Genomic DNA, 26491 nt, shown 5'->3' with positions numbered 1-26491 from the left:
TGTTGAAATTTTGTCAAGATCTGACTGAATACTTAAGCAGCTTCTCTGAAGTATTACTTCAGCATAGATAACTGCATCACCCGCAAAAAGCATGATTTCGCTATCAATATTGCCTGCAAGATCTTTAATATACAACATGAGCAGCAAGGGTACCAAACACACACCCCTTGTGCACGCCCGAAGTTATTTCTACATCTGACTATGACTCTACATCCAAGGCAACATGCTGTGTCCTCCCTACCAAAAAGTCCTCAACCTAACCACAAATTTCACTCGATACTCTATAAGACAGTACTTTCGACAATAAGTGTACATGCAATTCAGAGTTAAATGCTTTTCAGAAATCGAGAAATACTGCATCTATCCGACTGCCTTGATCCAAAGCTTTCAGTATGTCATGTGAGGAAAGTACAAGTTGAGTTTCACAGGATCGATGTTTTCAAAACCTATATTGCTTGGCATAGAGGAGGTCTTTCTGATCAAGGTAGCTTATTATGTTTGAGCTCAGAATATGTTCAAAGATTGTACAACAAATCGATTTCAAGGATACTGGATGGTAGTTTTGTGGATCACTTCTACTACCTGCTTGTTGACGGTATGACCTGTGCCTTTGCCCAAGAACTAGACATGGCTTTTTGTTTGAGGGATCTGCGATAGATTATAGTGAGAGGAGGGGGCTAACTCTGCTGCAAATTCAGTATAGAATTCGACAGGGATTCTGTTGGGGCCAGGAGCTTTGTTCAATTTTAACAATTTCAGCTGCTTCTCAACACCAATGACACTAATATTTATTTCATTCATCTTTTCAGTGGCATGAGAATTGAATTTGAGCAATTCTCCTTGGGTTTCCTTCGTAAAGGAACATTTGAAAATGGAGTTAAGCATTTCAGCTTTTGCTTTGCTACCCTCAATTCCAATTACTGTCTCATTCATTAGGGACTGGACACTAACTTTGGTGCCAATAACAGCCTTTACATACAACCAGACTTTCTTCGGATTCTGTGAAATGTCGTTTGCCATTATTCTGCTACGGTAGTCACTGAAAGCATTACACATTGCTCTCTTGACAGCCCGACACGTTTCACTCAGCATCTCTCTATCTACACACCTATGCTTTGTTTTACATCTATTATTCAGTAATCTCCGTTTCTTTAGAAGTTTCTTTACAGTGACTTTATATCATGGAGGTTCCAACCCGTTATGAAATGTTCTACCGGGTACATATCTACCCAGTGCATGGTCACTTTCTTTTAAACTTGAGCCAGAGTTCCTCTACATCCTTCTGACCTGTGCTGAAAGTTTGAAGTTCCTCACTGAGATATGGCATTACTGATTTTTTATCTAGTTTACTTAACATATATCTTTCTTCTTGTTTCAGTTATCCTTTGTACTTTGGTGATCACTGGTGCCACAACCGCATCATTGTCACCGATACCAGTTTTGATGTGGACATCCTCAAAGAGGTCAGGTCTATTTGTTGCCATCAGATCCAAAATATTTCTACCACAAGTAAGGTTCCTAACTAATTGTTCTATGTAGTTTTCAGAGAAGGCATTTAGTGAAGTTTCAGAACATGTTTTATCACGTCCACTGCCAACAAAACTAATTTTCTGGACTAACTGTTGGATGATTCAAGTCTCCATCAATCATCACAGTAGGTTTGGGGAACTTATGCACAAGTGAACTGAGGTTTTCTGTAAAGTGTTTGGTTACACCAGGAGAAGAATCTGATGTGCGACAGAAGGATCCAATTATTTTATGCCCACAGGTACTGGGTCTTGCGCAAACAATCACACATGCAGCTTCAATTTATATCTTGGTGGATTTAAGTTTTTTGTCTACTGCAACACATACAGCACTTCCATTTCCCATTTGCCTTTCCTTTTGATATACACTTAAATTTTCACCAAAAACCTCACTGCCATCAATTCCATGTTTCGACCAGCTTTCTGTACCTAGTATTATGTGAGCTTCACTGATTTTCATGAATGCTTCAATCTCTGGCATTTGTTGCGAATGCTTCGGCAGTTTACATTTTAATACTCTCACTGTAGGAAGCATTTCTTTCGATCTTACACTGATATCTCTGGGTTCCCTACAGCTTTCCATGTCTACACTGGATGGAGAGTCGGCTAATCAAAAAACCCTTATGTGCACCCCACACAGAGTCAGCTACCTGAGTAGGAGCCTCTGATGTGTAGTGCACCCCTGGCCTATTTGGGGCGCTCTGCAGTTCTCACAACCCTTTGGAGCAAATCCAGGAAGCAGCAGCCTAGACTGTCACAGAACTTTGTAAGTCTCTGGTTCAGTCCTTCAAGTACACTCAGAACAAAAGGGCCACGATCAGTTCTGAGGACAATGCTGTAAATTGTGAGCTTTGTTAAAACTCCAAGGTCGGTCTTCTCAACCTTCTCTGCCTGTCACCATAATGACCCTAGATTGACTTCGGAGCCCACAGGACAGGCATCATTTGTTCCAATGTGGGCCACAATCTGCAGTTGGTTGCACCCTGTTCCCTCAATGGCTGCTGAAATAGCCTCTTCAACATGCTGAATGAGGCCTCCAGGCATACACATTGAGTGCACCTGGCCTCCTTTCCTCTCCATGGCTATCATTTTCCTAAGGGTAACACCATTTGCAATATGTTTGAACTGTGGATGATTAACAGATCCATACCCTTTTGTGTTTGCCGCCTCCTGACACAGGAAAGAGAATTCCCCACAACAGGTGAAGTGAGTCCCACCTGATCAGATTCAGTTTCAGTGAAATGAACTTGTTGGTTATGGGGATCGGTACGACACCCTGAGTCCTCCCTGGTACCTGTGAATCCTGTGCAGGACACCTAGATCTACCACTACATGCCACTCACAGTCAAGCAGACGGGTAATGACAGGTCCTGTACTTTCTGCAGATGAGACAGGATCCACAGGAGATGATAGTACCTGAACACCTCTGGTACAGGTATCACAGCTACCTGAATCTCGGGAGCTCTTCCAACACACCAAATCGCAGCAGCTGTCGATTGTTAGACAGTAGTCAGGGCGATTTCCAGCTGCTTACGAAAATCAACCAACTCATCCTGTCTTTGAGAACAGCGTTAACGTTGGGGCTGCATTTTGGCTAGTGCAATGTACTACAAGGCAGTGAACAAAGGACTTTAAATCAAACCAGCTGATTATCGTTTAATCCATAAATCTAAAAAGTTGCTAATTCCTTATAAGAATCGAAATAGGTATACAAAATGAGATTTCTATTAAGGCAACACAAAAACCTATCCTAAAAATTGCTAGTTTCCTAATAAAGTTGTTAGCAAACTCGAAAACCAAGTCAATTTATGATAAATGCAGGTAATATATAGGGCTACTCCTCTTTAAGGGAAAACTGGATGCAACACAATATGTTAGTTCGAAAATCTGCTACAACAACTACATCACAAACACCAATTTGTTACCAACTGCTGGTAGATAATACAGAGGACAATGGTAGTTTTCAAACATTCTCAAAAACGCACATTTATTTGAGTTTATATACAATGAAATTGAGGGGTGATGAATACTTTGGCTGAACTGTGAACCATAAACGCTGATTTGCTACAAAGTGAATTATGTATCCAGAACACTCACTCATAGCAGTAACTTACGAAAGTATTGACTTGTAAGTGTCGGAAAATTCTGAAGCTAACCTATGTCCGGTAACTGCGCAATGAAATTAAAGAGTATGATTGTTTTGAATGAGGACAGGCCTACTGTCCTTAAAAATTTTACAAGAGCACAATTTAGTTTAAGCCTACAACTGACGATACCAATACTAGTTTATCATGGCACTCATGAATGTTCGAAATTTCACAATATATATATATATATATATATATATATATATATATATATATATATATATATATCTGAGAGAGAGAGAGAGAGAGAGAGAGAGAGAGAGAGAGAGGGGAAACAGTTTAGTTTGTTGCGAAAGCTTGAATTTTGTGTGTATGTTTGTGTTTGTTTGTGTGTCTATCGACGTGCCAGCACTTTCGTTTGGTAAGTCACATCATCTTTGTTTTATATCCCTTTGTCTTTAAATATGTCTGCTTGTGTCTGTATATGTGTGGATGGATATGTGCGTGTGTGCGAGTGTATACCTGTCCTTTTTTCCCCCTAAGGTAAGTCTTGCCGCTCCCGGGATTGGAATGACTCCTTACCCTCTCCCTTAAAACCCACATCCTTTCGTCTTTCCCTCTCCTTCCCCTCTTTCCTGATGAGGCAACAGTTTGTTGCGAAAGCTTGAATTTTGTGTGTGTGTTTGTGTTTGTTTGTGTGTCTATCGACCTGCCAGCGCTTTCGTTCGGTAAGTCACATCATCTTTGTTTTTACACACACACACACACACACACACACACACACACACACACACACAGATATATAGACTTACCAAACAAAAGCGCTGGCAGGTCGATAGACACACAAACAAACACAAATATACACACAAAATTCAAGCTTTCGCAACAAACTGTTGCCTCATCAGGAAAGAGGGAAGGAGAGGGAAAGACGAAAGGATGTGGGTTTTAAGGGAGAGGGTAAGGAGTCATTCCAATCCCGGGAGCGGAAAGACTTACCTTAGGGGGAAAAAAGGACAGGTATACACTCGCACACACACACATATCCATCCACACATACAGACACAAGCAGACATATATATCCTACTCCCAACATCACCACTGCTGAAGCCCAGGCTATCCGTGATCTGAAGGCTGATCGGTCCATCGTCATCCTTCCGGCGGACAAGGGTTCCACGACCGTGGTACTTGATCGTCGGGAGTATGTGGCTGAGGGACTGCGTCAGCTTTCAGACAACACCACATACAAAGTTTGCCAAGGTAATCCCATTCCTGATGTCCAGGCAGAGCTTCAAGGAATCCTCAGAACCTTAGGCCCCCTACAAAACCTTTCACCTGACTCCATCAACCTCCTGACCCCACCGACACACCGCACCCCTACCTTCTACCTTCTTCCTAAAACTCACAAACCCAATCATCCTGGCCGCCCCCTTGTAGCTGGTTACCAAGCCCCCACCGAACGTATCTCCGCCTACGTAGATCAACACCTTCAACCCATTACATGCAGTCTCCCATCCTTCATCAAAGACACCAACCACTTCCTCGAACGCCTGGAATCCTTACCCAATCCGTTACCCCCGGAAACCATCCTTGTAACCATTGATGCCACTTCCTTATACACAAATATCCTGCACGTCCAGGGCCTCGCTGCGATGGAGCACTTCCTTTCACGCCGATCACTTGCCACCCTACCTAAAACCTCTTTCCTCATTACCTTAGCCAGCTTCATCCTGACCCACAACTTCTTCACTTTTGAAGGCCAGACATGCCAACAATTAAAGGGAACAGCCATGGGTACCAGGATGGCCCCCTCATACGCCAACCTATTCATGGGTCGCTTAGAGGAAGCCTTCTTGGTTACCCAAGCCTGCCAACCCAAAGTTTGGTACACATTTATTGATGACATCTTCATTATCTGGACTCACAGTGAAGAAGAACTCCAGAATTTCCTCTCCAACCTCAACTCCTTTGGTTCCATCAGATTCACCTGGTCCTACTTCAAATCCCATGCCACTTTCCTTTATGTTGACCTCCACCTGTCCAATGGCCAGCTTCACACGTCCGTCCACATCAAACCCACCAACAAGCAACAGTACCTCCATTACGACAGCTGCCACCCATTCCACATCAAACGGTCCCTTCCCTACAGCCTAGGTCTTCGTGGCAAACGAATCTGCTCCAGTCCGGAATCCCTGAAGCATTACACGAACAACCTGACAACAGCTTTCGCATCCCGCAACTACCCTCCCAACCTGGTACAGAAGCAAATAACCAGAGCCACTTCCTCATCCTCTCAAACCCAGAACCTCCCACAGAAGAACCACAAAAGTGCCCCACTTGTGACAGGACACTTTCCGGGACTGGATCAGATTCTGAATGTGGCTCTCCAGCAGGGATACGACTTCCTCAAATCCTGCCCTGAAATGAGATCCATCCTTCATGAAATCCTCCCCACTCCACCAAGAGTGTCTTTCCGCCGTCCACCTAACCTTCGTAACCTCTTAGTTCATCCCTATGAAATCCCCAAACTACCTTCCCTACCCTCTGGCTCCTACCCTTGTAACCACCCCCGGTGTAAAACCTGTCCCATGCACCCTCCCACCACCACCTACTCCAGTCCTGTAACCCGGAAGGTGTACACGATCAAAGGCAGAGCCACGTGTGAAAGCACCCACGTGATCTACCAACTGACCTGCCTGCACTGTGATGCATTCTATGTGGGAATGACCAGCAACAAACTGTCCATTCGCACGAATGGACACAGGCAGACAGTGTTTGTTGGTAATGAGGATCACCCTGTGGCTAAGCATGCCTTGGTGCACGGCCAGCACATCTTGGCGCAGTGTTACACCGTCCGGGTTATCTGGATACTTCCCACTAACACCAACCTATCCGAACTCCGGAGATGGGAACTTGCTCTTCAATATATCCTCTCTTCCCGTTATCCACCAGGCCTCAATCTCCACTAATTTCAAGTTGCCGCCACTCATACCTCACCTGTCATTCAACAACATCTTTGCCTCTGCACTTCTGCCTCGACTGACATCTCTGCCCAAACTCTTTGTCTTTAAATATGTCTGCTTGTGTCTGTATATGTGTGGATGGATATGTGTGTGTGTGTGTGTGTGTGCGCGCGAGTGTATACCCGTCCTTTTTTCCCCCTAAGGTAAGTCTTTCCGCTCCCGGGATTGGAATGACTCCTTAAAACCCACATCCTTTCGTCTTTCCCTCTCCTTCCCTCTTTCCTGATGAGGCAACAGTTTGTTGCGAAAGCTTGAATTTTGTGTGTATGTGTGTGTATGTTTGTGTTTGTTTGTGTGTCTGTTGACCTGCCAGCACTTTCATTTGGTAAGTCACATCATCTTTGTTTTTATATATATACAAACATAAACCCACATAGGTCCTCAGCTGCATACCAGTTTGAAATGTAAGTGCTACCACTGTGCAATACTGACAAAAGTTTTTATCATTTATTATGTGACTGGAATTCGTCAGTAGGAAAAGGGAGAGAAGGAAACATAGTAGGTGAATATGGATTGGGGGGAAGAAATGAAAGAGGAAGCCGCCTTGTAGAATTTTGCACAGAGCATAACTTAATCATAGCTAACACTTGGTTCAAGAATCATAAAAGAAGGTTGTATACCTGGAAGAATCCTGGAGATACTAAAACGTATCAGATAGATTATATAATGGTAAGACAGAGATTTAGGAACCAGGTTTTAAATTGTAAGACATTTCCAGGGGCAGATGTGGATTCTGACCACAATCTATTGGTTATGAACTGCAGATTGAAACTGAAGAAACTGCAAAAAGGTGGGAATTTAAGGAGATGGGACCTGGATAAACTGAAAGAACCAGAGGCTGTAGAGAGTTTCAGGGAGAGCATAAGGGAACAATTGACAGGAATGGGGGAAAGAAATACAGTAGAAGAAGAATGGGTAGCTCTGAGGGATGAAGTAGTGAAGGCAGCAGAGGATCAAGTAGGTAAAAAGACGAGGGCTAATAGAAATCCTTGGGTAACAGAAGGAATATTGAATTTAATTGATGAAAGGAGAAAATATAAAAATGCAGTAAATGAAGCAGGCAAAAAGGAATACAAACGTCTCAAAAATGAAATCGACAGGAAGTGCAAAATGGCTAAGCAGGGATGGCTAGAGGACAAATGTAAGGATGTAGAGGCTTGTCTCACTAGGGGTAAGATAGATACAGCCTACAGGAAAATTAAAGAGACCTTTGGAGAAAAGAGAACCACTTGTATGAATATCAAGAGCTCAGATGGCAACCCAGTTCTAAGCAAAGAAGGGAAGGCAGAAAGGTGGAAAGAGTATATAGAGGGTTTATACAAGAGCGATGTACTTGAGGACAATATTATGGAAATGGAAGAGGATGTAGATGATGATGAAATGGGAGATAAGATACTGCGTGAAGAGTTTGACAGAGCACTGAAAGACCTGAGTCGAAACAAGGCCCCGGGAGTAGACAAAATTCCATTAGAACTACTGATGGCCTTGGGAGAGCCAGTCATGACAAAACTCTACCATCTGGTGAGCAAGATGTATGAGACAGGCGAAATACCCACAGACTTCAAGAAGAATATAATAATTCCAATCCCAATGAAAGCAGGTGTTGACAGATGTGAAAATTACCGAACTATCAGTTTAATAAGTCACAGCTGCAAACGAATGAAAAAACTGGTAGAAGCGGACCTCGGGGAAGATCAGTTTGGATTCCGTAGAAATGTTGGAACACGTGAGGCAATACTAACCTTACTTTATTTATTTATTTTCATTTATTGATTTATTTAACCTTACGACTTATCTTAGAAGAAAGATTAAGAAAAGGCAAACCTACGTTTCTAGCATTTGTAGACTTAGAGAAAGCTTTTGACAACGTTAACTGGAATACTCTCTTTCAATTTCTGAAGGTGGCAGGGGTAAAATAAAAGGAGCGAAAGGCTATTTACAATTTGTTCAGAAACCAGATGGCAGTTATAAGAGTCGAGGGGCATGAAAGGGAAGCAGTGGTTGGGAAAGGAGTGAGGCAGGGTTGTAGCCTCTCCCCGATGTTATTCAATCTGTATATTGAGCAAGCAGTAAAGGAAACAAAAGAAAAATTCGGAGTAGTTATTAAAATCCATGGAGAAGAAATAAAAACTTTAAGGTTCGCCGATGACATTGTAATTCTGTCAGAGACAGCAAAGGACTTGGAAGAGCAGTTGAACGGAATGGACAGTGTCTTGAAAGGAGGATATAAGATGAACATCAACAAAAGGAAAACGAGGATAATGGAATGTAGTCAAATTAATTCAGGTGATGCTGAGGGGATTAGATTAGGAAATGAGACACTTAAAGTAGTAAAGGAGTTTTGCTATTTAGGGAGTAAAATAACTGATGATGGTCGAAGTAGAGAGGATATGAAATGTAGACTGGCAATGGCAAGGAAAGCGTTTCTGAAGAAGAGAAATTTGTTAACATCGAGTATAGATTTAAGTGTCAGGAAGTCGTTTCTGAAATTATTTGTATGGAGTGTAGCCATGTATGGAAGTGAAACATGGACGATAACCAGTTTGGACAAGAAGAGAATAGAAGCTTTCGAAATGTGGTGCTACAGAAGAATGCTGAAGATAAGGTGGGTAGATCACGTAACTAATGAGGAGGTATTGAACAGGATTGGGGAGAAGTTTGTGGCACAACTTGACTAGAAGAAGGGATCGGTTGGTAGGACATGTTTTGAGGCATCAAGGTATCACAAATTTAGCATTGGAGGGCAGCGTCGAGGGTAAAAATCGTAGAGGGAGACCAAGAGATCAATACACTAAGCAGATTCAGAAGGATGTAGGTTGCAGTAGGTACTGGGAGATGATGAAGCTTGCACAGGATAGAGTAGCATGGAGAGCTGCATCAAACCAGTCTCAGGACTGAAGACCACAACAACAACAATGTGGAGAAGAACAAGAGAAACCTGAATATTTTTTGAGGCATTATGCCATAGCCAATTACATGCAAAAATATTGTTTCCAAAACAGAAAGAACACTAAGTAGTAGTTATCCCATAGAAAAAAGGAGCCAATGAAGGTGGAAAGCATCAACCGCTGGAAAAACAATGCTAACAATTTCCTGGTGTTCTAGTGATGTGCACATGAGAAGGCAAGAATTGGAGCAATGCAGAGCAACAAGGGCAGCATATCACATTATGCACCAATCAATAATGTCATTCAGCTACATCTATCTGTAGTGTGAGTGTCGGGGGCCAGTGCAGAACATTTAACATTTATTTTCATGTTAGTTTCAGTATGATTAAGATATTTTGCCACCCTCATGTTTATCATGGGTGGTATAACACACATACATCAAGTGTTACTTTAAAAAGTGACAGTAATAGGTTGCCCAAACACACAACTTTTGTAGGGTGAGCCAGGAGCAGAGACAGTTGCCTAATGTGGCACTTATCCCAGTGTTGCCAGTTAATAGTGAAGCATGAGAGAGAGCATTTTCCATCTCTGTCTGCACAGAATGTATCAGCCAGCAATCACCTTTTTTCATGCACACCACTATAGCATGATATTATACTTAACAGATTAATAAATATTTATTACGCACTTTTATTTACATAATTTTTAGAAATAACTGATGTTAAACAAACCTTTTTATTTAACTAAAATAGTTATTTTACATGAAACAGGATACCTGATCACAATCTACCACTACTGTTGCCACACTGTCAATATCTGAATACAAAATATTGCCATATTTACTTGAGTATAAGACTAGGTTTTTTCCCAGTTCACCATTTCCAAAATGCGGGGTTGTCTTGTATTAGCAGATTAAAACTATTTCCACTGAAGTGAAAATTTTTACGTTGTTTAATAATGTAGAGGGTGGTCTTAAATTTACAGATGAAGTTTTGGCTATTGAGGTCACGTGCAGATTTGTTTTGATGAATTCAGAATGGTAAAGCTGGTCAAATGATACTCCTCTTTGAACAGGCTCAATATTTTTCAATATGCCGAAGCATACAATACTGTGTCGATATTGCTCGAACAATCACATTACATTTGACTCTTGCAGCACTGGTGCAAGGGGTACGTGAGAAACTATGAACTAGCCACTACAACAATCTATTTCTCGCTTAAAATGTGACAATTTTGTGAAACATGGGTGACAACAGTACCAAATTCTATTACTTTACAAACTCTTGTTGTATTTGAACACATTTGCAATGAAAGTTCCCATACCTGTATGGATGCTGCGTACAAACATTACACTGCTTCTTTAAAGTAGCGGTAACATTAAGAAGTGGAATGTTGTCCTACAAAAACGTTACTTAATTTTGAATTCAGATTAATATTTTATTTGATTATGACACATTGTAATGGTTTACTAAGTGGATTGCAATTTAGTAGCTATTTGTGTATTTGAATACTGGACGAAAATGTTGCCTGCTTTAAATCAGCTGACATTCAGATGAAACAAGATGGAAAATTCATAGAGAATGAAATGTCTTAACAAACTAAAAATCATATTAAACTGACTGTAGTTGTTGTCATGAGAATAAATTACAGCTGCCTGTCATGGAAATATTACCAATAGACATCATTATATGGTGGGGCCAGAGCTGTTGTTAATGTGTGTGTTGTGCTGCAATGTTGTCGACACTCACCGTGAAGTATGCCGGGAATAAAAGGGAGTGTGTCCGCTAATTAGAGAGTGGTGGGCAGATAATATGTTTAGAAGGTAGACGCACTGTAACATTTTCACGCCAGTATAGGGAAAAAAATCCAAAACGTATTCAGATAAAAACAGCTGTTTTCCCACCTTGTCAGACACTATACCCACCCACATTCCTACCAAGACCATATCCTTCCTGACCTTCCCTACCCCAAAAAGGCCTATTACTCCTCCGAGAATCCCATATTATGTACCGTTCCCTCTTGAAGTGTTGTCACCGGGATACATTCACATACCACGGGCAAATACAGAGACATATCAGGAATTTATTAAATGCAAAAAAGTGCTGGGACTGGTGCCAGATATACTCCAAACTCAACACTACACTCCCCATTAACTGTTCCAGATATTAGAAAACATTCCACTGACACCATACCTTACTACCCACTTCTCCACGATAACCATCCCTTACTTGACAACCTGAGGAAAGCTAACCACTTTGCATCCTGTCTGTCTGACATCATCTCCACCCCCGATAAGCCACATTTTGAGTACTCTCTTTTCCCTGCTGTCCATGAAGTTACCAATACCACTGTCCCACCCCTGGCTCCTAGCTTCCAGTAATTGGACAACATACCAAACACAGAATTAAGTATACCAATTACAGCAAGCTACATAAAACAAGTACTCCACAAAAAAATGTAACATTTCCCCCCGTCATGACTGCATTATTTATCAACACCTCAAAGAATGGCCCTCTCCTTTCTCATTACTCTTGCAACCCTTTACACCACTATCCTCTCCACAGGTTATTATCCTCAACAATGCAAAACACCTAAAATCCTACTTTTCCACAAAACCCCAAAAACTTCCTGTTGATATCTTCTCCTACTGACCCATCTGGCTCACCTCAGTTTTTTGCAAGGACTTCAAACCCATCCTCTCCCAGCATCTCCATCAGCAACTGAACCAGTACCACCTACTTCCAGTTAACTAGTGTGACTTCTGTCCCAATTTCTCCTCTGATGACCAGCTCCTGCACTTCACCCATTTCCTATCTCACCAACTCAACTCTCATAAATCCATTATTTTTGTCTACATTAACCTATAAAAAGCCTATGATCATGTATGGCATTCCAGTCTCCTTTTCAAACTCAAGGCCTACGCTTTCCGCCTCCACTTCTTCTACCTTACCATTTACAACCATCCTACCCAGCTAATTAAAACACTAAAATGTCTTTGACTGACCCTTGACTGGCAACTAATATGAAATCCTCACCTACTAACCATCCTAACTAGACTAAAACTATTAACATGCTGGGATTACACCCCTCCACTGTTCTCCACACCTAAAAAAGCACTGATTCGACCCATTATTTTTTATGCAAATGTTGTGTTGATCTGTACCCCACCAAAGTTCTATATATCCCTCCAAATCCTTGAACACCACACACTCCATCTCACTTTCTGCATCCATTTACATTCCCCCACATGGGTTACCTACTATCTCAACAACTACCCATCCCTCCTAACCCACATTGGACACCTTCACATCTCATATACCCTCCGCAAACTAGTTTCCAGTAACCCCATTGTCTCCCCTTTGATCATCAACCCTTTTATGCTGCGTGGCCTTCACAAACACTTCCCTCCGCCTCTGTAGGTACACACACTCCATATCCTATTCCAATGCAACTTCAACTAACTCCCTTTCCCAGACAACGAAATCTCCCCTGATAGTTATCCCTCCTACCAGCTTTAACTCTTCCCCACCACTCCCACTCCCCGCCAGGGTTCCTCTCTCTCCTTTATTTCTCCATCCATTCCCATCTCTTTCCTCTTGCAACCACTCCCCTACCCACATAACACACTACTCCTCACCCTCTGTCTTTCCTGCCAACTGTATTTTCCCCTATCCACCTCAGCTCCTCCCTCTCATCTTCGCAGTTTTTGTTTCTAACGGACCCCTACCTTCCTACCCACATCCCTCAATCCTATGGAATATACTTTCGTCTCCAGCAATACCTCTCACCCTTATGCAGGTCCTTCAGAATTTACCCTGAAACTGCAGAGCTTCAGTGTTTTCATCCGAAGGTTTTCACCTTCCTCCGAAGTGTTTTAAAATGCATAAATATTTCTGTTGTTTTCAACTGTCCATCTTTTATTTTTAATTTAAAACAGTTTAACATTTTCTTTGTATTTTTCATCATAAATTTTTTAATTTGCTTGGCTCAAGAGTGGAGAATTGCACCACTGACAGCCCCCCCCCCCCCCCCCCAATATGCAGTGAGGGGGGAAAAAAAAAAAAAAAAAAAAAAAAAAGAGAGAGAGAGAGAGAGAGCTGTTTTTTCAGGTCCCACAGTAACTACAACCTCGGAAATCACAACAAATTTCACAGCTGCACCATGAGGATCATGATGATTAAAAACAGTGAAACTACAGATGATCGTGTGAATAAGTGAAAAATGAAGAAAAGAAAATGGTCTGTAAATTAATATAAACCATTTGTTTTTGTTTATTTTATTTTTACTTACATAATCAAAATGCAGACAATCAATAAACGGCATAAATGTAGAATAGGTATAATGTTAATTTTTTAAGCAGGTAATTTATGTCAATAAAACAGTTTGTAATTTTGATTAGTCAGAATATTTAAAAAAACAAATTGTTCTCCAGAATTCTCTTGGACAAAAGAGAATCGTCTTATAATCAAGGTCATCTAATACTCTGGTAAATATGGCACCTTATTCTCAAAATATTGCGCTTTGCATCTACTTTCTCTGAACAAAAAATAGCTTACTAACAAGAAATACACAGTGAATGAAGAATGCCCGAGAAATTTTGATTTCTGAAAGATACTGATAACTTAAGAGAAAAATTACACAGAGTGGATGGGGCAAAAGACAGATTATGTTGAGAACAAAACTTACAATTTTTCTTCTATTCAACTATAACTGACTTCTCCTATCAAATGTACATACAAAATAATTTAAAATATTGTGATTATACTTACCCTAAAAGAGGAGCACACAATTCTCTATGGTGTTTGTTTATAAATTTTGCTTTCAGGATTGCATCCAACATGTGTTCTTCAGAATTATCTGAAAATTATTTTCAGGATTAATGCCAGGAAGAAATAAATTAACAATCAAACAACATTACCTTTGTGTGTTTCTATGAACTACTTTCCAACATTAGAACAAAAATGATAACATTAAAATTGGTCCAATGACTTATTTCCTCTCTAAAACATGCTTTCATGAACTTATCTGGAGCTGTGAAATTCTTTAGATGAAACTACAAGAGGCTAATTAAGGTATGTTACAAAACTGAAATGTTATAACGTACTAATTTTGGAATCAATATACAAATTTCCACTGGTATACTCTAGACTACAGCTACCAAAACCTGGATTTGACACCCTGCACTGAGTGTCTGACTGAGGTTTTAGCAGCTATCATCTGGAGCATATCAATGGAAAAATGTGTATCCACGCTATTTTGTTGGAAGAGTTTAGAGTTGACCGCTGAGATGAATGGACCATTGTGCGAGAAGGTGCAGTAATATTGACTGTTAACGCCCAAACTATAGATAAAATTAAATAAATAGGTGGATATAGATGAAGACTGGACTTTGGTTACCCCAAAAGATTTTATTTCCTCCCCTTTAACTTCCAAAGTTCTCCTTTGTTTCCTTCACAACTTGCTCAGTTACAAACTGTACAGCATGGGGAATAGTTTCTGACAATCTCCCACGCCCTTGTCAAGTACTACTCCCATTTCATATGCTTTGACTCTAACTGTAGTCTGGTTTCTGTACGAGTTGCAAATAACCTTTTGCTCACTGTATTTTATTCCTGCTACCATCTGAATCTCATTGTGTATTTTCATCATCACTGTCAAACTTTTTTATAAATTTACAAATGATATGAACATTTTCTTCAGCCTATTTTCTAAGATAGGTTGTCATGTACACCACGAGTTTTACAACTTGTTCAGAACCCAAACTGATCTTCCCTGAAGTCTCCTTCTACCAATCTCCCCAATTTTTCTGTAAATAACTTGAGTCAGTATCTTACTACTACAAATTTGCCTTATCACTCCTAGAACATATCAGAGTTGCTAAGTGGATAATAGAATGAACACGTATCTCTAATTGGAGAAGTTACAATGACAGATAATTAATTTATAAGTAACAAACTACATATGAGACAATTAAATGTGATTAGATGAATAAAAAATTCTACTCACCAAGCAGTGGCAGGAGAACACACACACACACACACACACACACACACACACACACACACACAAGGTTTCACTTATGCAAGTTTCAGAGCCAGTGGCTCCTCCCAGCAAAAGAGTTGAAGATGAATGAAGAGGGGGGAAAATAAAGGACATGACACGTTTGTCGCTGTTACAAACTAACAATGGTAACAATGCCCAAGGCTAGTAGTCAAAGTCAAATGCATTATAGTGCATTCCATGTCACATGAATCAGTCAGTGTTTCTTTTTCAGATGATGGTTCACATCATGTTCACAAATTGGTTGGTCAGCTATCAATGTAAAACTACCAATCACAGTAAATCAGTATGGCTCGTACACCTGTTTTTTGCAAAGCACAAAATTTTGAAATGTTACAAATTTTGATCAGAGTGCAAAATAATTGATGAAATTGTGTGGAATCGGATAATTTGTAGTCGATGGTGAAAATCTCATCAGAGTTATGCAATGATATGCAAAAATCGATGACAACTGATTCTAAACAAACTTCAGTATACATCAATATCTTATATTGTATGATGTAATGCTAACTTCATTTCCTGTGCAGGGAAGTAAGACATCCAACCATGTCCAGCGCATTCTTTGATCTGGCAGTGTATTGTGTGTTGGAAATTGGTGCTCATCACTGGTGCCCACTCTTGTATTTTGAGATTTGGTTTTGTCCTGCAAATTCTTAATATAGTAGTGACAGTTTTCGCTTGAGAAAAATAATTTTCATCAGAAGGATTTTACATGTTAGACAAAACTAGAAAGATACTTATGTGCAGCAAATACTGCAAAGTGCAAACTGAATGGCCGAGAAAGGACATGTGCCTAAAACATATTAATAACAGTTTTCCCCATAAGAAGAAAAAGGAGAAGATGCTAACAATGACAGGCGTCAAAAGAAATGTTACTCCCTCAGACATCAGTGTGGCAGCAAAAACGAGCTTTTGTTGAGGCTAATATTCCATTGGAAACATTCGATCATCCAAAGCAGAGAGAGTGAATGAACAAATATGTACCAGGTTTGTGTAATATTACACATTTTTGGAGGAAAGGAAATACAATTTAACTTACACTGGAGTCGATTCGATTGTGGGGCGTTGGAGCAATAATTTTCCTAGTGTTATTAAAAATAGACAGACATGGTTTTATGTAGTGAAATGTAGCTAGCAGGGAAGATAATTCCTTCATGTTTGCCTACAACCCACCATTCCACCCCACCCCAAAAACTATCTTATTTTTTATGGTAAGAATGAAACAGAGACCTTGTCAATCAGCAAAATTTGGACTTTTCTGTGCTGACAACTGTCATGTGGCTAGAATTTTAAAATGAAGAGTGACCATTAAACATAAGGAAACTGTCATGCTTCTGGATTTTATAACATTTACACCATGAAGTTTTGGGATGATGTATCGAAAGTGGTATGCCTCTATTTAAATGTGCGCGAGTCACCTGCAACAACGCGTGATTGCTGCGCAGTTGCAATGTTAGCAATGAGAACTCTCGCAGTCAAACCAATACCCATATTTTTCACAATATTACTTACTATGTTTACATGGGACCTGGAATTGAATACACTTTCTGTACTCAGTACGTTAATTATTATTCTGATATCAGGCATAGCAAAATATGAAGACTAATGAGCTGAAACCATTGAACACAAATGCAATTGCAGGTGGAACACATTCAGCACATATGATGATCAAACATCCATAGGAACTTTTTCAAATCGATTTCAGTACCCCTGGATAATTACTAACCGTATGGTTATGCTCTTTCTCTCATTCAATGATATTTACACTTAAGTAATACATGCTGGATCCCTCACTCATTTCAAAGACAAGGAAATTAAAAATTTAATTCCATAAATGGTGTTAAGTAGTATTCTAATATTAGACCTGTTGATATTTTTAAGGTATTAAGGGACTTTCCCTCAGCTGGAAGCTTTCACGGAGGTTCTGAACCTTCATCAAAGAGGAGGAAGAAAGATTAAAAGAAGCCGGGAGAGATTAGAGTGTTTCAGTTCTTTGTGATGAAATGACAGAAAGATAAGAGAAGTGTGTTTTCATAGTTCTGATGAAAGTGCTTTGTTGCACCAATTGAGCAGTTCAGAAGTTGTTTGTTGGGAGAATGAACGTTGTTGCAAATGCAAATGCTTCGGAATGTTCACAAGCAATTACACGTGTAATTCAGAAACTTGATATTCTGACCCAAAATGTACTTTCTGTAACTTCGGATTCAGGCTGTTATATGTACAACTGTTTAAATGCAACCCTTTCAGAAGTGTTAGTACACAAGCAGTGCTGAGCTCATAAATTGAATTTGGTGGGCAGTGTGCGGACCTCGTGATTTGAACCATAGTGTTGTGCTGACAAAACACATCTTCCTCAGTACCCGAAAGAGAAAGTATGCTATTACATTCAAATCTTAAATCAGGAAGATGAAGGTAAATCCACATAAGCTAAGCTTTTTCCTATTCTTATAACCACCACATGGAACTCATGGTTTATAAGTGTCAAGTACCTTGGAGAATACAGCAATGATACAGAAGAACATACTTGAAAATGTTGAAGATGTGTGTGTTGCTGTGAACTATTTTAAAGTCTTGACCTCTAATGAAAATTCGGTGCCTAGCCGTTTTTCTTTTTTAGCACTGCTCAAAATGTTGTGATTTGCTGCTGATATTAGAGAGCATCAAGACACCACTAATTCATGTTCTACAATCTTAGTGAGCTTTCAAAGTGCATTAAACCACTAGAGGATACTTTTTTTTGGCCTCAGAGAATCTCTCCATAAGCTGCCAAGCAGCCTGATGAAACTAAACCACTTAATGGAGTGTGACACTAGGAAGATTGTCACTTCTTCCATCAGTAAATCGTTTGATCTGAGAAACATAATGAAAGGTTACTTAGACATTGTTGAAATCTCTCATCTAATAAAGCGAATTCCCATCCTACAAGAACTTTCAACATCAGAATATCCTGAACCATACACAGTGTTCTTGCAGAGAAGATAAATACAGGGTGTCTACGTGGACAAGGAAAAAACATTCCCGGATTTTTCCCGAATTTCCCGGTTAAAAATACATTTTCTGACGGGCGAAAATACACATTTTCCGTGTTAAGTGACCATGTATTATGCCTTGGCACTGTAAAACTCATCAATCCTTTGAATGTTTATGGTTTTATATACCGAAGTAGAATTTCCCGCCATTTTAAAAAACGAAACTCGGGGAGGAAGGGGGGGGGGGGAGTTTTGAAACACCTTTGATGGTGTAGCAATATGTAAGCTGCATATTTTCATATTACAAAGGTATAAATTCAAATTCCACCAAATACCGCATGTTACTTTCCGAAGCATTGAATCAAGACTGCGATGCGCTTTTGTAAGCCACTCATCACTCATGTCACGTGATCTCGCCAGCTGATGACAGCATAGGACACGTTATGTAGTCAGCCAATAGCAAGATCACTCTTAAGCAGCACGAAAACACAAATAAGAAAAGTTAATGGTTTAAATTAATACACATAGCATTCACATATAATATTGGTCTCCAAGATTAATAAGCTGGAAAAGAAGCTAAGCTTCCACAGGTAACGTTTTCTGCGCGTGATACACTTTAATATACATCACACAAATGTGCCAGTAAAATTTTTAATAACGACGTAAATGTGTGATCTTCTGAGCTCGAAATTCTTCTAAATGGCCGTCCTCAAAGAGTTGATTTTTAAATGAGAGTCAAACGCTTTGTTATTTAAGAAATTCATCGTACATTCTTGCACATAGTTCATCTTGCGTAAAAGGAAATTTGCTTCTAATGTATGTAATGCTTTTCAAACCACCGTTCGCAATATTTTCCCGCTATCTGTTAGAAATACCGTAGTTTCGTTTCAGCAGTTGCAAGAGAGCGCCAGATAAAAGGCGTCACCGCGCGATGACGCGGAAGGCCACATCTTCTTACGTGTAAAACATTAAAAGATCTTACATAGGTCATAAAAGAAACAAGGCATCAAAGGATACTTCAAGAGCATCGGAATTTCGTGAACCATACTAAAATGCATAAATCGGCTTAAAGTGCACATTCATATGTCCAGATTCGGATGTAAATTTTCTTGGAGTACCAGTATTGTATTATCTCATGTTTGGTACTTTATTATGGCATAATGTCATACGAGCACTTGTAATCATCGAACAGTTGAAACCAGCCAACTGTGTGAAATTAAACAGTTCGTTTCAAATAAACTGACTGCCTCAGCAGAAAATATTAATAAAAGCCAAATCTCTTTAGCAAACCGACAAAAATAACTTCATTGTTCTGGAAGGTGATTAATGCATGACTGTCAGAAAGGTGGAAATAAAATCTGAAACTAATGACATATTTTAGCCATTCGTAATTAAGCGAACGTATTTTAATTCATTTGATACCTCCCAGTCACAAATATCCATTTTATCATTTAACGTGAGAGCAATAAACAAAGAGGAAACAACAAAATCACTGAACGTGAACACAGGTCACGTGGAGACGACCCACCTCTCCACCACAACTCAGACTGCTCTGTGCATCAGGCCCGATTTACTATATTTCTGAACTGGTGCAATATTAGGTAGTGGCGCCAAGCCACACTTCAGTAACAAGAAGCGGGAGAAGATACTACTCATACGCGTCTCAACTACGCATGCACAAGAGCCCGCCCGCAACTGCTCAAAGGAATCAAATTAAACAGTTGTGACGTCACGCTCATCGGAGGCAATTTGTTGTTATGAAGCATTCCATAGTCTTCCTAAAGTCTTTGACACATTTTGCTGTTGGCAGACGCTTGTATGAGCACTGTGTTTTGTTGTTGTATACGGTGCATTTCCTTTGCAACTTAAGTTTATTTTACACCCCCCCCCCCCCCTCACCATTCATGTTTCGTTGCTGCAATGTTATTCTGCAGTAGCGGGGTACAGTAATATCCTTTGTTAGAGTATTGGTTCTTACCACTCCAAATCACAAAAATTTAACTGAAAACTAAAACAATGAAAAATTCCCGGAATTGTAAACAATTCCCGGGTTTTTCCCGGATCTCCCGGTTGTCCCGGGTCGTATACACCCTGTAAATATGCTGATGTGATTGCTACTCTTCTTTTTCTGAAACCAGAGTATGGGCATTTTGTGGAAGCTGCAGTGAAGGCTCTGAGGATCTCAGTCAGCAATGGTGATAAGGAGAGGTTATTTTCAACAGACTGTGATAAAATGTCTGACAGGAAAACATTTACGACACTCCTTGTAATGTGGAAGTCATGGTATCCCTGTCTTTCTCATAATGATTTGTAGATTATGTACATAGGCTAGCCTCTACTTATTAAAATGGCACGATAAATTTTATCCAACATTCATGCTTTGATGTGTGTGTTTTAATCAGATTTATAATTCTCATGATTTCTGAATTTATGTAAAAATAAAAGCTGTTCCACTGCAAGTATGCTACCAATGATTTTTGCTTTAGCTTTTACTGTTGAAAAGAGGAAACAAAATTTAGCAGAATTATTGACAAAATGATACAAAAATAGCAAAAAATATACCAAAATTTCTTTTTAAAAAAGTAACAAAATCAAGCAAAAATTTTCAACACTAACAGGTTCCTCTAACTGTTGCTCTTTCAAATTGACAGAAGCAAGTGAAATACTTGTTTGCCCTCCATACATTCTACACGTCCATCGGGCATGTTGTGGTCCACCAGTTCAAATTCGATAACCAGCAAATACTTTTTTACAGTTTATCATTTCTGGAAGTTTCTTGGTGTTCCTTATATCTATAATGTTTCTTTATTCTACAATATTCTATGTTCATATAGCAGCTCTTTCAGTCCAGCAGAGTTCAGTTCTGTCTGTACATTGGTGTCCATAATAAATGCACTTTCAGTGCTAAGTGTTGTATTTCATTGTTGATGTTTTCGGATTTGGACTCGATTGTTGTTACGATGCCTATAGTTCAATTCTTTTATCTTGGCGGCTCGCGCATGCCCGCCCAGATGCGGGAGATTGCTGCATTGCCAGTTGCACACGACACACGCACCAAGAGAAGCAGCACCATAGTATAGCATAGTTCGCAAGCTTACGTTTAGGGGGGAGCGCGCAGTTGATGAAGTAAAGCCACCACGGCCGCATTAACCCTTTCACTGCTACAGAGACTTGCTCCCCGCATTCCGCGCTGTGCGCGATTTTATCACTGCACTGCTCGCCTGTGCTGACACATGGTGTTCCGACTGCTTTGACACTCTTATCATTCGATTCCACAAAAATTGGCCCAAAAATTAGATTTTTACACATCATCTTGACTGATACCTTCCCCCCATAAATGACTTAATTTTGTTTCGATTCTCAACGCAGTTATTATGCAGCATTAAATGTAGTAAACCATTGCATGAAATTTTGAAGAGTTTGCAGAGGTACAAGTCCATAGAGTATACTTTCTGTATGGTCGATTTTAGATGCCACAATGTTGGGAATTAAATGTGGACAAGATACCTAAATTTCATATAAAATTTACTGTATAACAATATCTCATTTAATTTAAGTACCACATAGGTGTAGTATGTAATATTGAGAAATATTCCATCTTTTGCGACTGTAACAAAAGTTTTATTTACACTGGGCACGTTTGGCTTTATTTTAAAGCACTTCAATCAATCAAAAGGAAGTAGACAAAATACATTAAACAAAACTGTGGACTTACAAAAACATTAGGACTTGAATATACCGTCTATCAGTGAAGTGCTCTGAGCTATGTCAAATATAATTTTTGTGTGTGGCACACACAAACAGCATTTATTTGCTGAAACGCTGATCAGCCGACACGAACGTTGAATATTGTGTTACCGCAGCACTAAACTACGAAAGGTGACTTGGCAATGGAGGAGACAAAATACTGTCCACTGAAGATGCTACAAAAGATAGAAACGCGTCTGGTCTAAATAAGTCGCTTATTACAGTTGCAGAAGAGGAATATATTTCAATACCATTGGTAAAACTGCGACTGTGAACAAAAACAAGAAAGAGAACATGAGTACCATTGTGTATGTGCCATACCTTTCATTGATTGAAGTGCTTTAAAATAAAGCCAAACGCGCCCGGTGTAAATAAAACTGTTATTACAGTCACGAAAGACGGAATTTCTCTCAATATTACATACGACACCTATGTGGTACTTAAATTAAATGAGATATTGTTATACAGCAAATTTTATATGAAATTTAGGTATCTTGTCCACATTTCATTCTCAACACTGTGGCAACTAAAATCGACCATACCGAAAGTATACCCTATGGACTTTTACCTCTGCAAACTCTTCAAAATTTCGTGCAATGGTTTACTACATTTAATGATGCACAATAACTGGGTTGAACATCGAAACAAAATTAAGTCATTTATGGGGGGAAGGTATCAGTCAAGAAGATGTGTAAAAATCTAATTTTTCGGCCAAATAGTTTTTGTGAAATCGAATGATAAGTGTGTCAAAGCAGTGGGAACACCATGTGTCTGCACAGGCGAGCACAGTGCAGTGATGACAAAATCGCGCACAGCGCGGAATGCGGGGAGCACGTGTCTGCAGTAGCGAAAGGGTTAACGAAGACACAAAGCACTAGAAATTTCAAAAAACTGCATTCAAACGAATAAAATTCGTGAAGTAACACACTTCGATATTGTTTTTAAATAAAGAAAATATTAAGCACCGCACAAGTTTTGAACTCTTCACCTTACGCTTACAAACCGAATGCCTTAACCGTTACGCTAACGCAGCTCGTCGTATAATGTGACTCCATGAGGGCTATAACAGGTCACGCAAAATACTGACAAACACTGTTGATATGACTATGAATTACTCACACTTCGTCGAAGTACAATAGGAAATAAACAATTACCGCTGTTCTTTATTGCGAAAAAGCGGTTCGTGAGATTGATACAAACACCTTTCCTTGCTATCGCCTGAATTAGGAGTCTTATTGCTTGTTTGGTTTAATTAATTAATAGAATATGAAGCAATTGGTATAAAGAATGCTTTTGCTAAACTTTCTATAAAAGAAAGTCTGCTATCAAGACATTGCTTTTGTTCAATTACCATATTTATGACTGAACGTTTCTAAAACTGAAGACACTCGTCCATGCTCTGCTCTGCAGTCGAGATCTGGCAACGTCGTTCTCTGTTCATTGGCTGACTGTGTTTTGTGACGTCAGATGCGCAGAACGAACCTAAACTCGGCCGCCAACATAAATGACGCGCACTTTAGTGGATATGCCAGGTATTCAAAACACCTGTATCATCATGGCTCCAATTAGTTGATGTAAAAGCCACTGCCTATGGGATAGGACTCCGAAAACAAGCAGGACATTGGTCCCAAGGTTTTTATATTCAGGAGATCAACTGATTCCAGAACAGCAGTACTTCAGCTGCCCATAAGGCAACCATCAGGTTTTTGTTCGGAGATGAAGTTCAGGACTGATGAAATGGCTGAAGGAATTCTGCAGAGAAAATAAATTAGGTGACAATCAGCAGCAAGTCTTACAGAATGTTTTGGTGTCAAGCCACATTGTGCATCCAAATATAACTGAAGCTGATAAAATCTCTCACAAGGCATGTACCAAACTCTTCTAGTAAAGGGTGTCATGACAACTGAGGGATTTATCAAAGAGTGCCAGCACAATGAGGAAATACAACAGAAAAGAGTAGAATGAAAGATGTGTGATGAACTCCCAAATGTGGTCCCTATGGCAGTTGTGGAAGATCACCATTACCTCATCTGTCTCATACAACAGTTCTAAAAACAAAGATGATGTGTCTTACCAAATGCAAGTGCTGGCAGGTCGATAGACACACAAACAAACACAAACATACACACAAAATTCAAGCTTTCGCAACCAACGGTTGCTTCATCAGGAAAGAGGGAAGGAGAGGGAAAGACGAAAGGACGTGGGTTTTAAGGGAGAGGGTAAGGACTCATTCCAATCCCGGGAGCGGAAAGACTTACCTTAGGGGGAAAAAAGGACAGGTATACACTCGCACACACACACATATCCATCCGCACATACACATGTATGCACATACACATGTGTATGTGCGGATGGATATGTGCGTGTGTGTGAGTGTATACCCGTCCTTTTTTCCCCCCTAAGGTAAGTCTTTCCGCTCCTGGGATTGAAATGACTCCTTACCCTCTCCCTTAAAACCCACATCCTTTTGTCTTTTCCTCTCCTTCCCTCTTTCCTGATGAAGCAGCCGTTGGTTGCGAAAGCTTGAATTTTGTGTGTATGTTTGTGTTGTAATGTGTGTCTATCGACCTGCCAGCATTTTCGTTTGGTAAGTCACATCATCTTTGTTATTAGATATATTTTTCCCACGTGGAATGTTTTCCTCTATTATAGTCATACAACAGTTCGTAAGACAAGTGATACAGAATTTTATAGCACCCAGACGTGTCGAACAAAGTACACACGAGTCATTAATGTCGATCCCAAACGTTAGGAGGTAATACAGAATGTTGAAGAAGAGGTGCATTGACCTTTAGCACCAATCTCTCTCAACAGTTGAACACACCATGTAGAACGAACTCTGCAATGCCACAGCCATCAAACAGCAAGGTACAAACAAATCGACTGCCAAGTGTGAAGTGGGTATTACATGACAATCCACCGTGAAAGGTACTGGTCTAGTGCGATATCTATCTAGTGGCAGAAAGGGTTAAGCTGCGAAAATTACCAGACACATTATCCGCACTCCAGAATAGAGAGCAGTTCTAAATTGCCGCTAATCCGCGCATGCGCACTAAGCAGCGATAACTTGCGCATGCACAAAAGGGGATACTGCAAGTGCTTTCTGTTTGTTATTCTTTTATTGTTAGATGGATAGTGGCTAATTTCAGAATTTCGTGTTGGGGATTTTCCCGGATTTTTCTCAGTACTAGGTTTCATAAATGCAGAAAGAATTATTATTATTATTATTATTATTATTTTTTTGCCAGTAGACTCTTCTATACTAGTTGTTTGTGAAAGCATTTTTTCTGTTGATTGCTTCATATTCTAGAAATGAAATGATGCAAAGAGGCGTTAAGTTTATTAATTTGGGATATAGTGAGGAAAGGTGTATGTATGGCTCGCTGTATCATAATAAAGTACGCCAGCATTCGTTTCTTTCTGAGTCACATGCATAACATTATATGGGTATTTTCAATTTGTATCATAATGCCTTACTTATGAAAGTTCATGTTTGATTTGATTGCATCTCTTGCCTTATTTCAGCACGCCACAGAAGAGAAATGCAGCGATAGGGGAGAAAGTTGCCACGAAACTTAATGTTACAACCAGTCTGCAACATAACAAAGCTTTTACCGATTGTTTTATTCGTAATCTGGGCTGGTATGATCACAAAACGTATAAACATATGATCTAATTCTTACTTTTGAGAATGTGAGACAGCCTCCCTCATGACTGTGTCACACTTGTTACTTCCATCTTCTATCAAAGACAGCAGCTTCTTGAAACAGGCCATGTCCATCCTCCTGAAGTTTCAAAATAATTGCGGCTCTTCGAGCCTCAGTTCTTTCATAAGCAGTGAACATAATCCCCTCCCTTCATCCCTTCTTTTCGGTCAGGGTCAAACTCAACAAACTCAGGTTTTTCGCTTCCATCGCCGTTCTGCCCTAATCTGAAGATTTACTGTCACTGTTAGGGCAATAGCTCCAAAAAATAAGTGGGTTCTCCGTGTGCAAAATGCTGTATAAATACATATATCTTTGTAACCAAGTGTCATACTATAAAACTAACGGTTGAATCTGTAATTCAGAACAGTAGTAACCTACATAAGAGAATAACAATTACTTAATAAATACTGATAAAAAACAATTTCTTATTAAATAGGAGCCTTGAGCTCACAAAAATTATTTGAACGAATGACGTTCCAATATGTCC

At 39.8% G+C, this 26491-nt stretch overlaps 1 protein-coding gene across 1 annotated transcript in view; it reads right to left on the bottom strand.

Annotated features, from left to right (window-relative positions):
- Positions 1–26491, bottom strand: part of LOC126260612 (uncharacterized) — a 469680-nt gene that overhangs the window by 128124 nt on the left and 315065 nt on the right. The window contains exon 8 of the mRNA XM_049957948.1: positions 14291–14378. Within this exon, the coding sequence (XP_049813905.1) occupies positions 14291–14378 (88 nt within the window). The remainder of the gene's footprint in view (positions 1–14290; positions 14379–26491) is intronic.

Source organism: Schistocerca nitens, chromosome 5, assembly GCF_023898315.1.
Source record: "Schistocerca nitens isolate TAMUIC-IGC-003100 chromosome 5, iqSchNite1.1, whole genome shotgun sequence".
Lineage (NCBI taxonomy): Eukaryota > Metazoa > Arthropoda > Insecta > Orthoptera > Acrididae > Schistocerca > Schistocerca nitens.
This window is presented reverse-complemented; position numbering and strand designations above follow the sequence as displayed.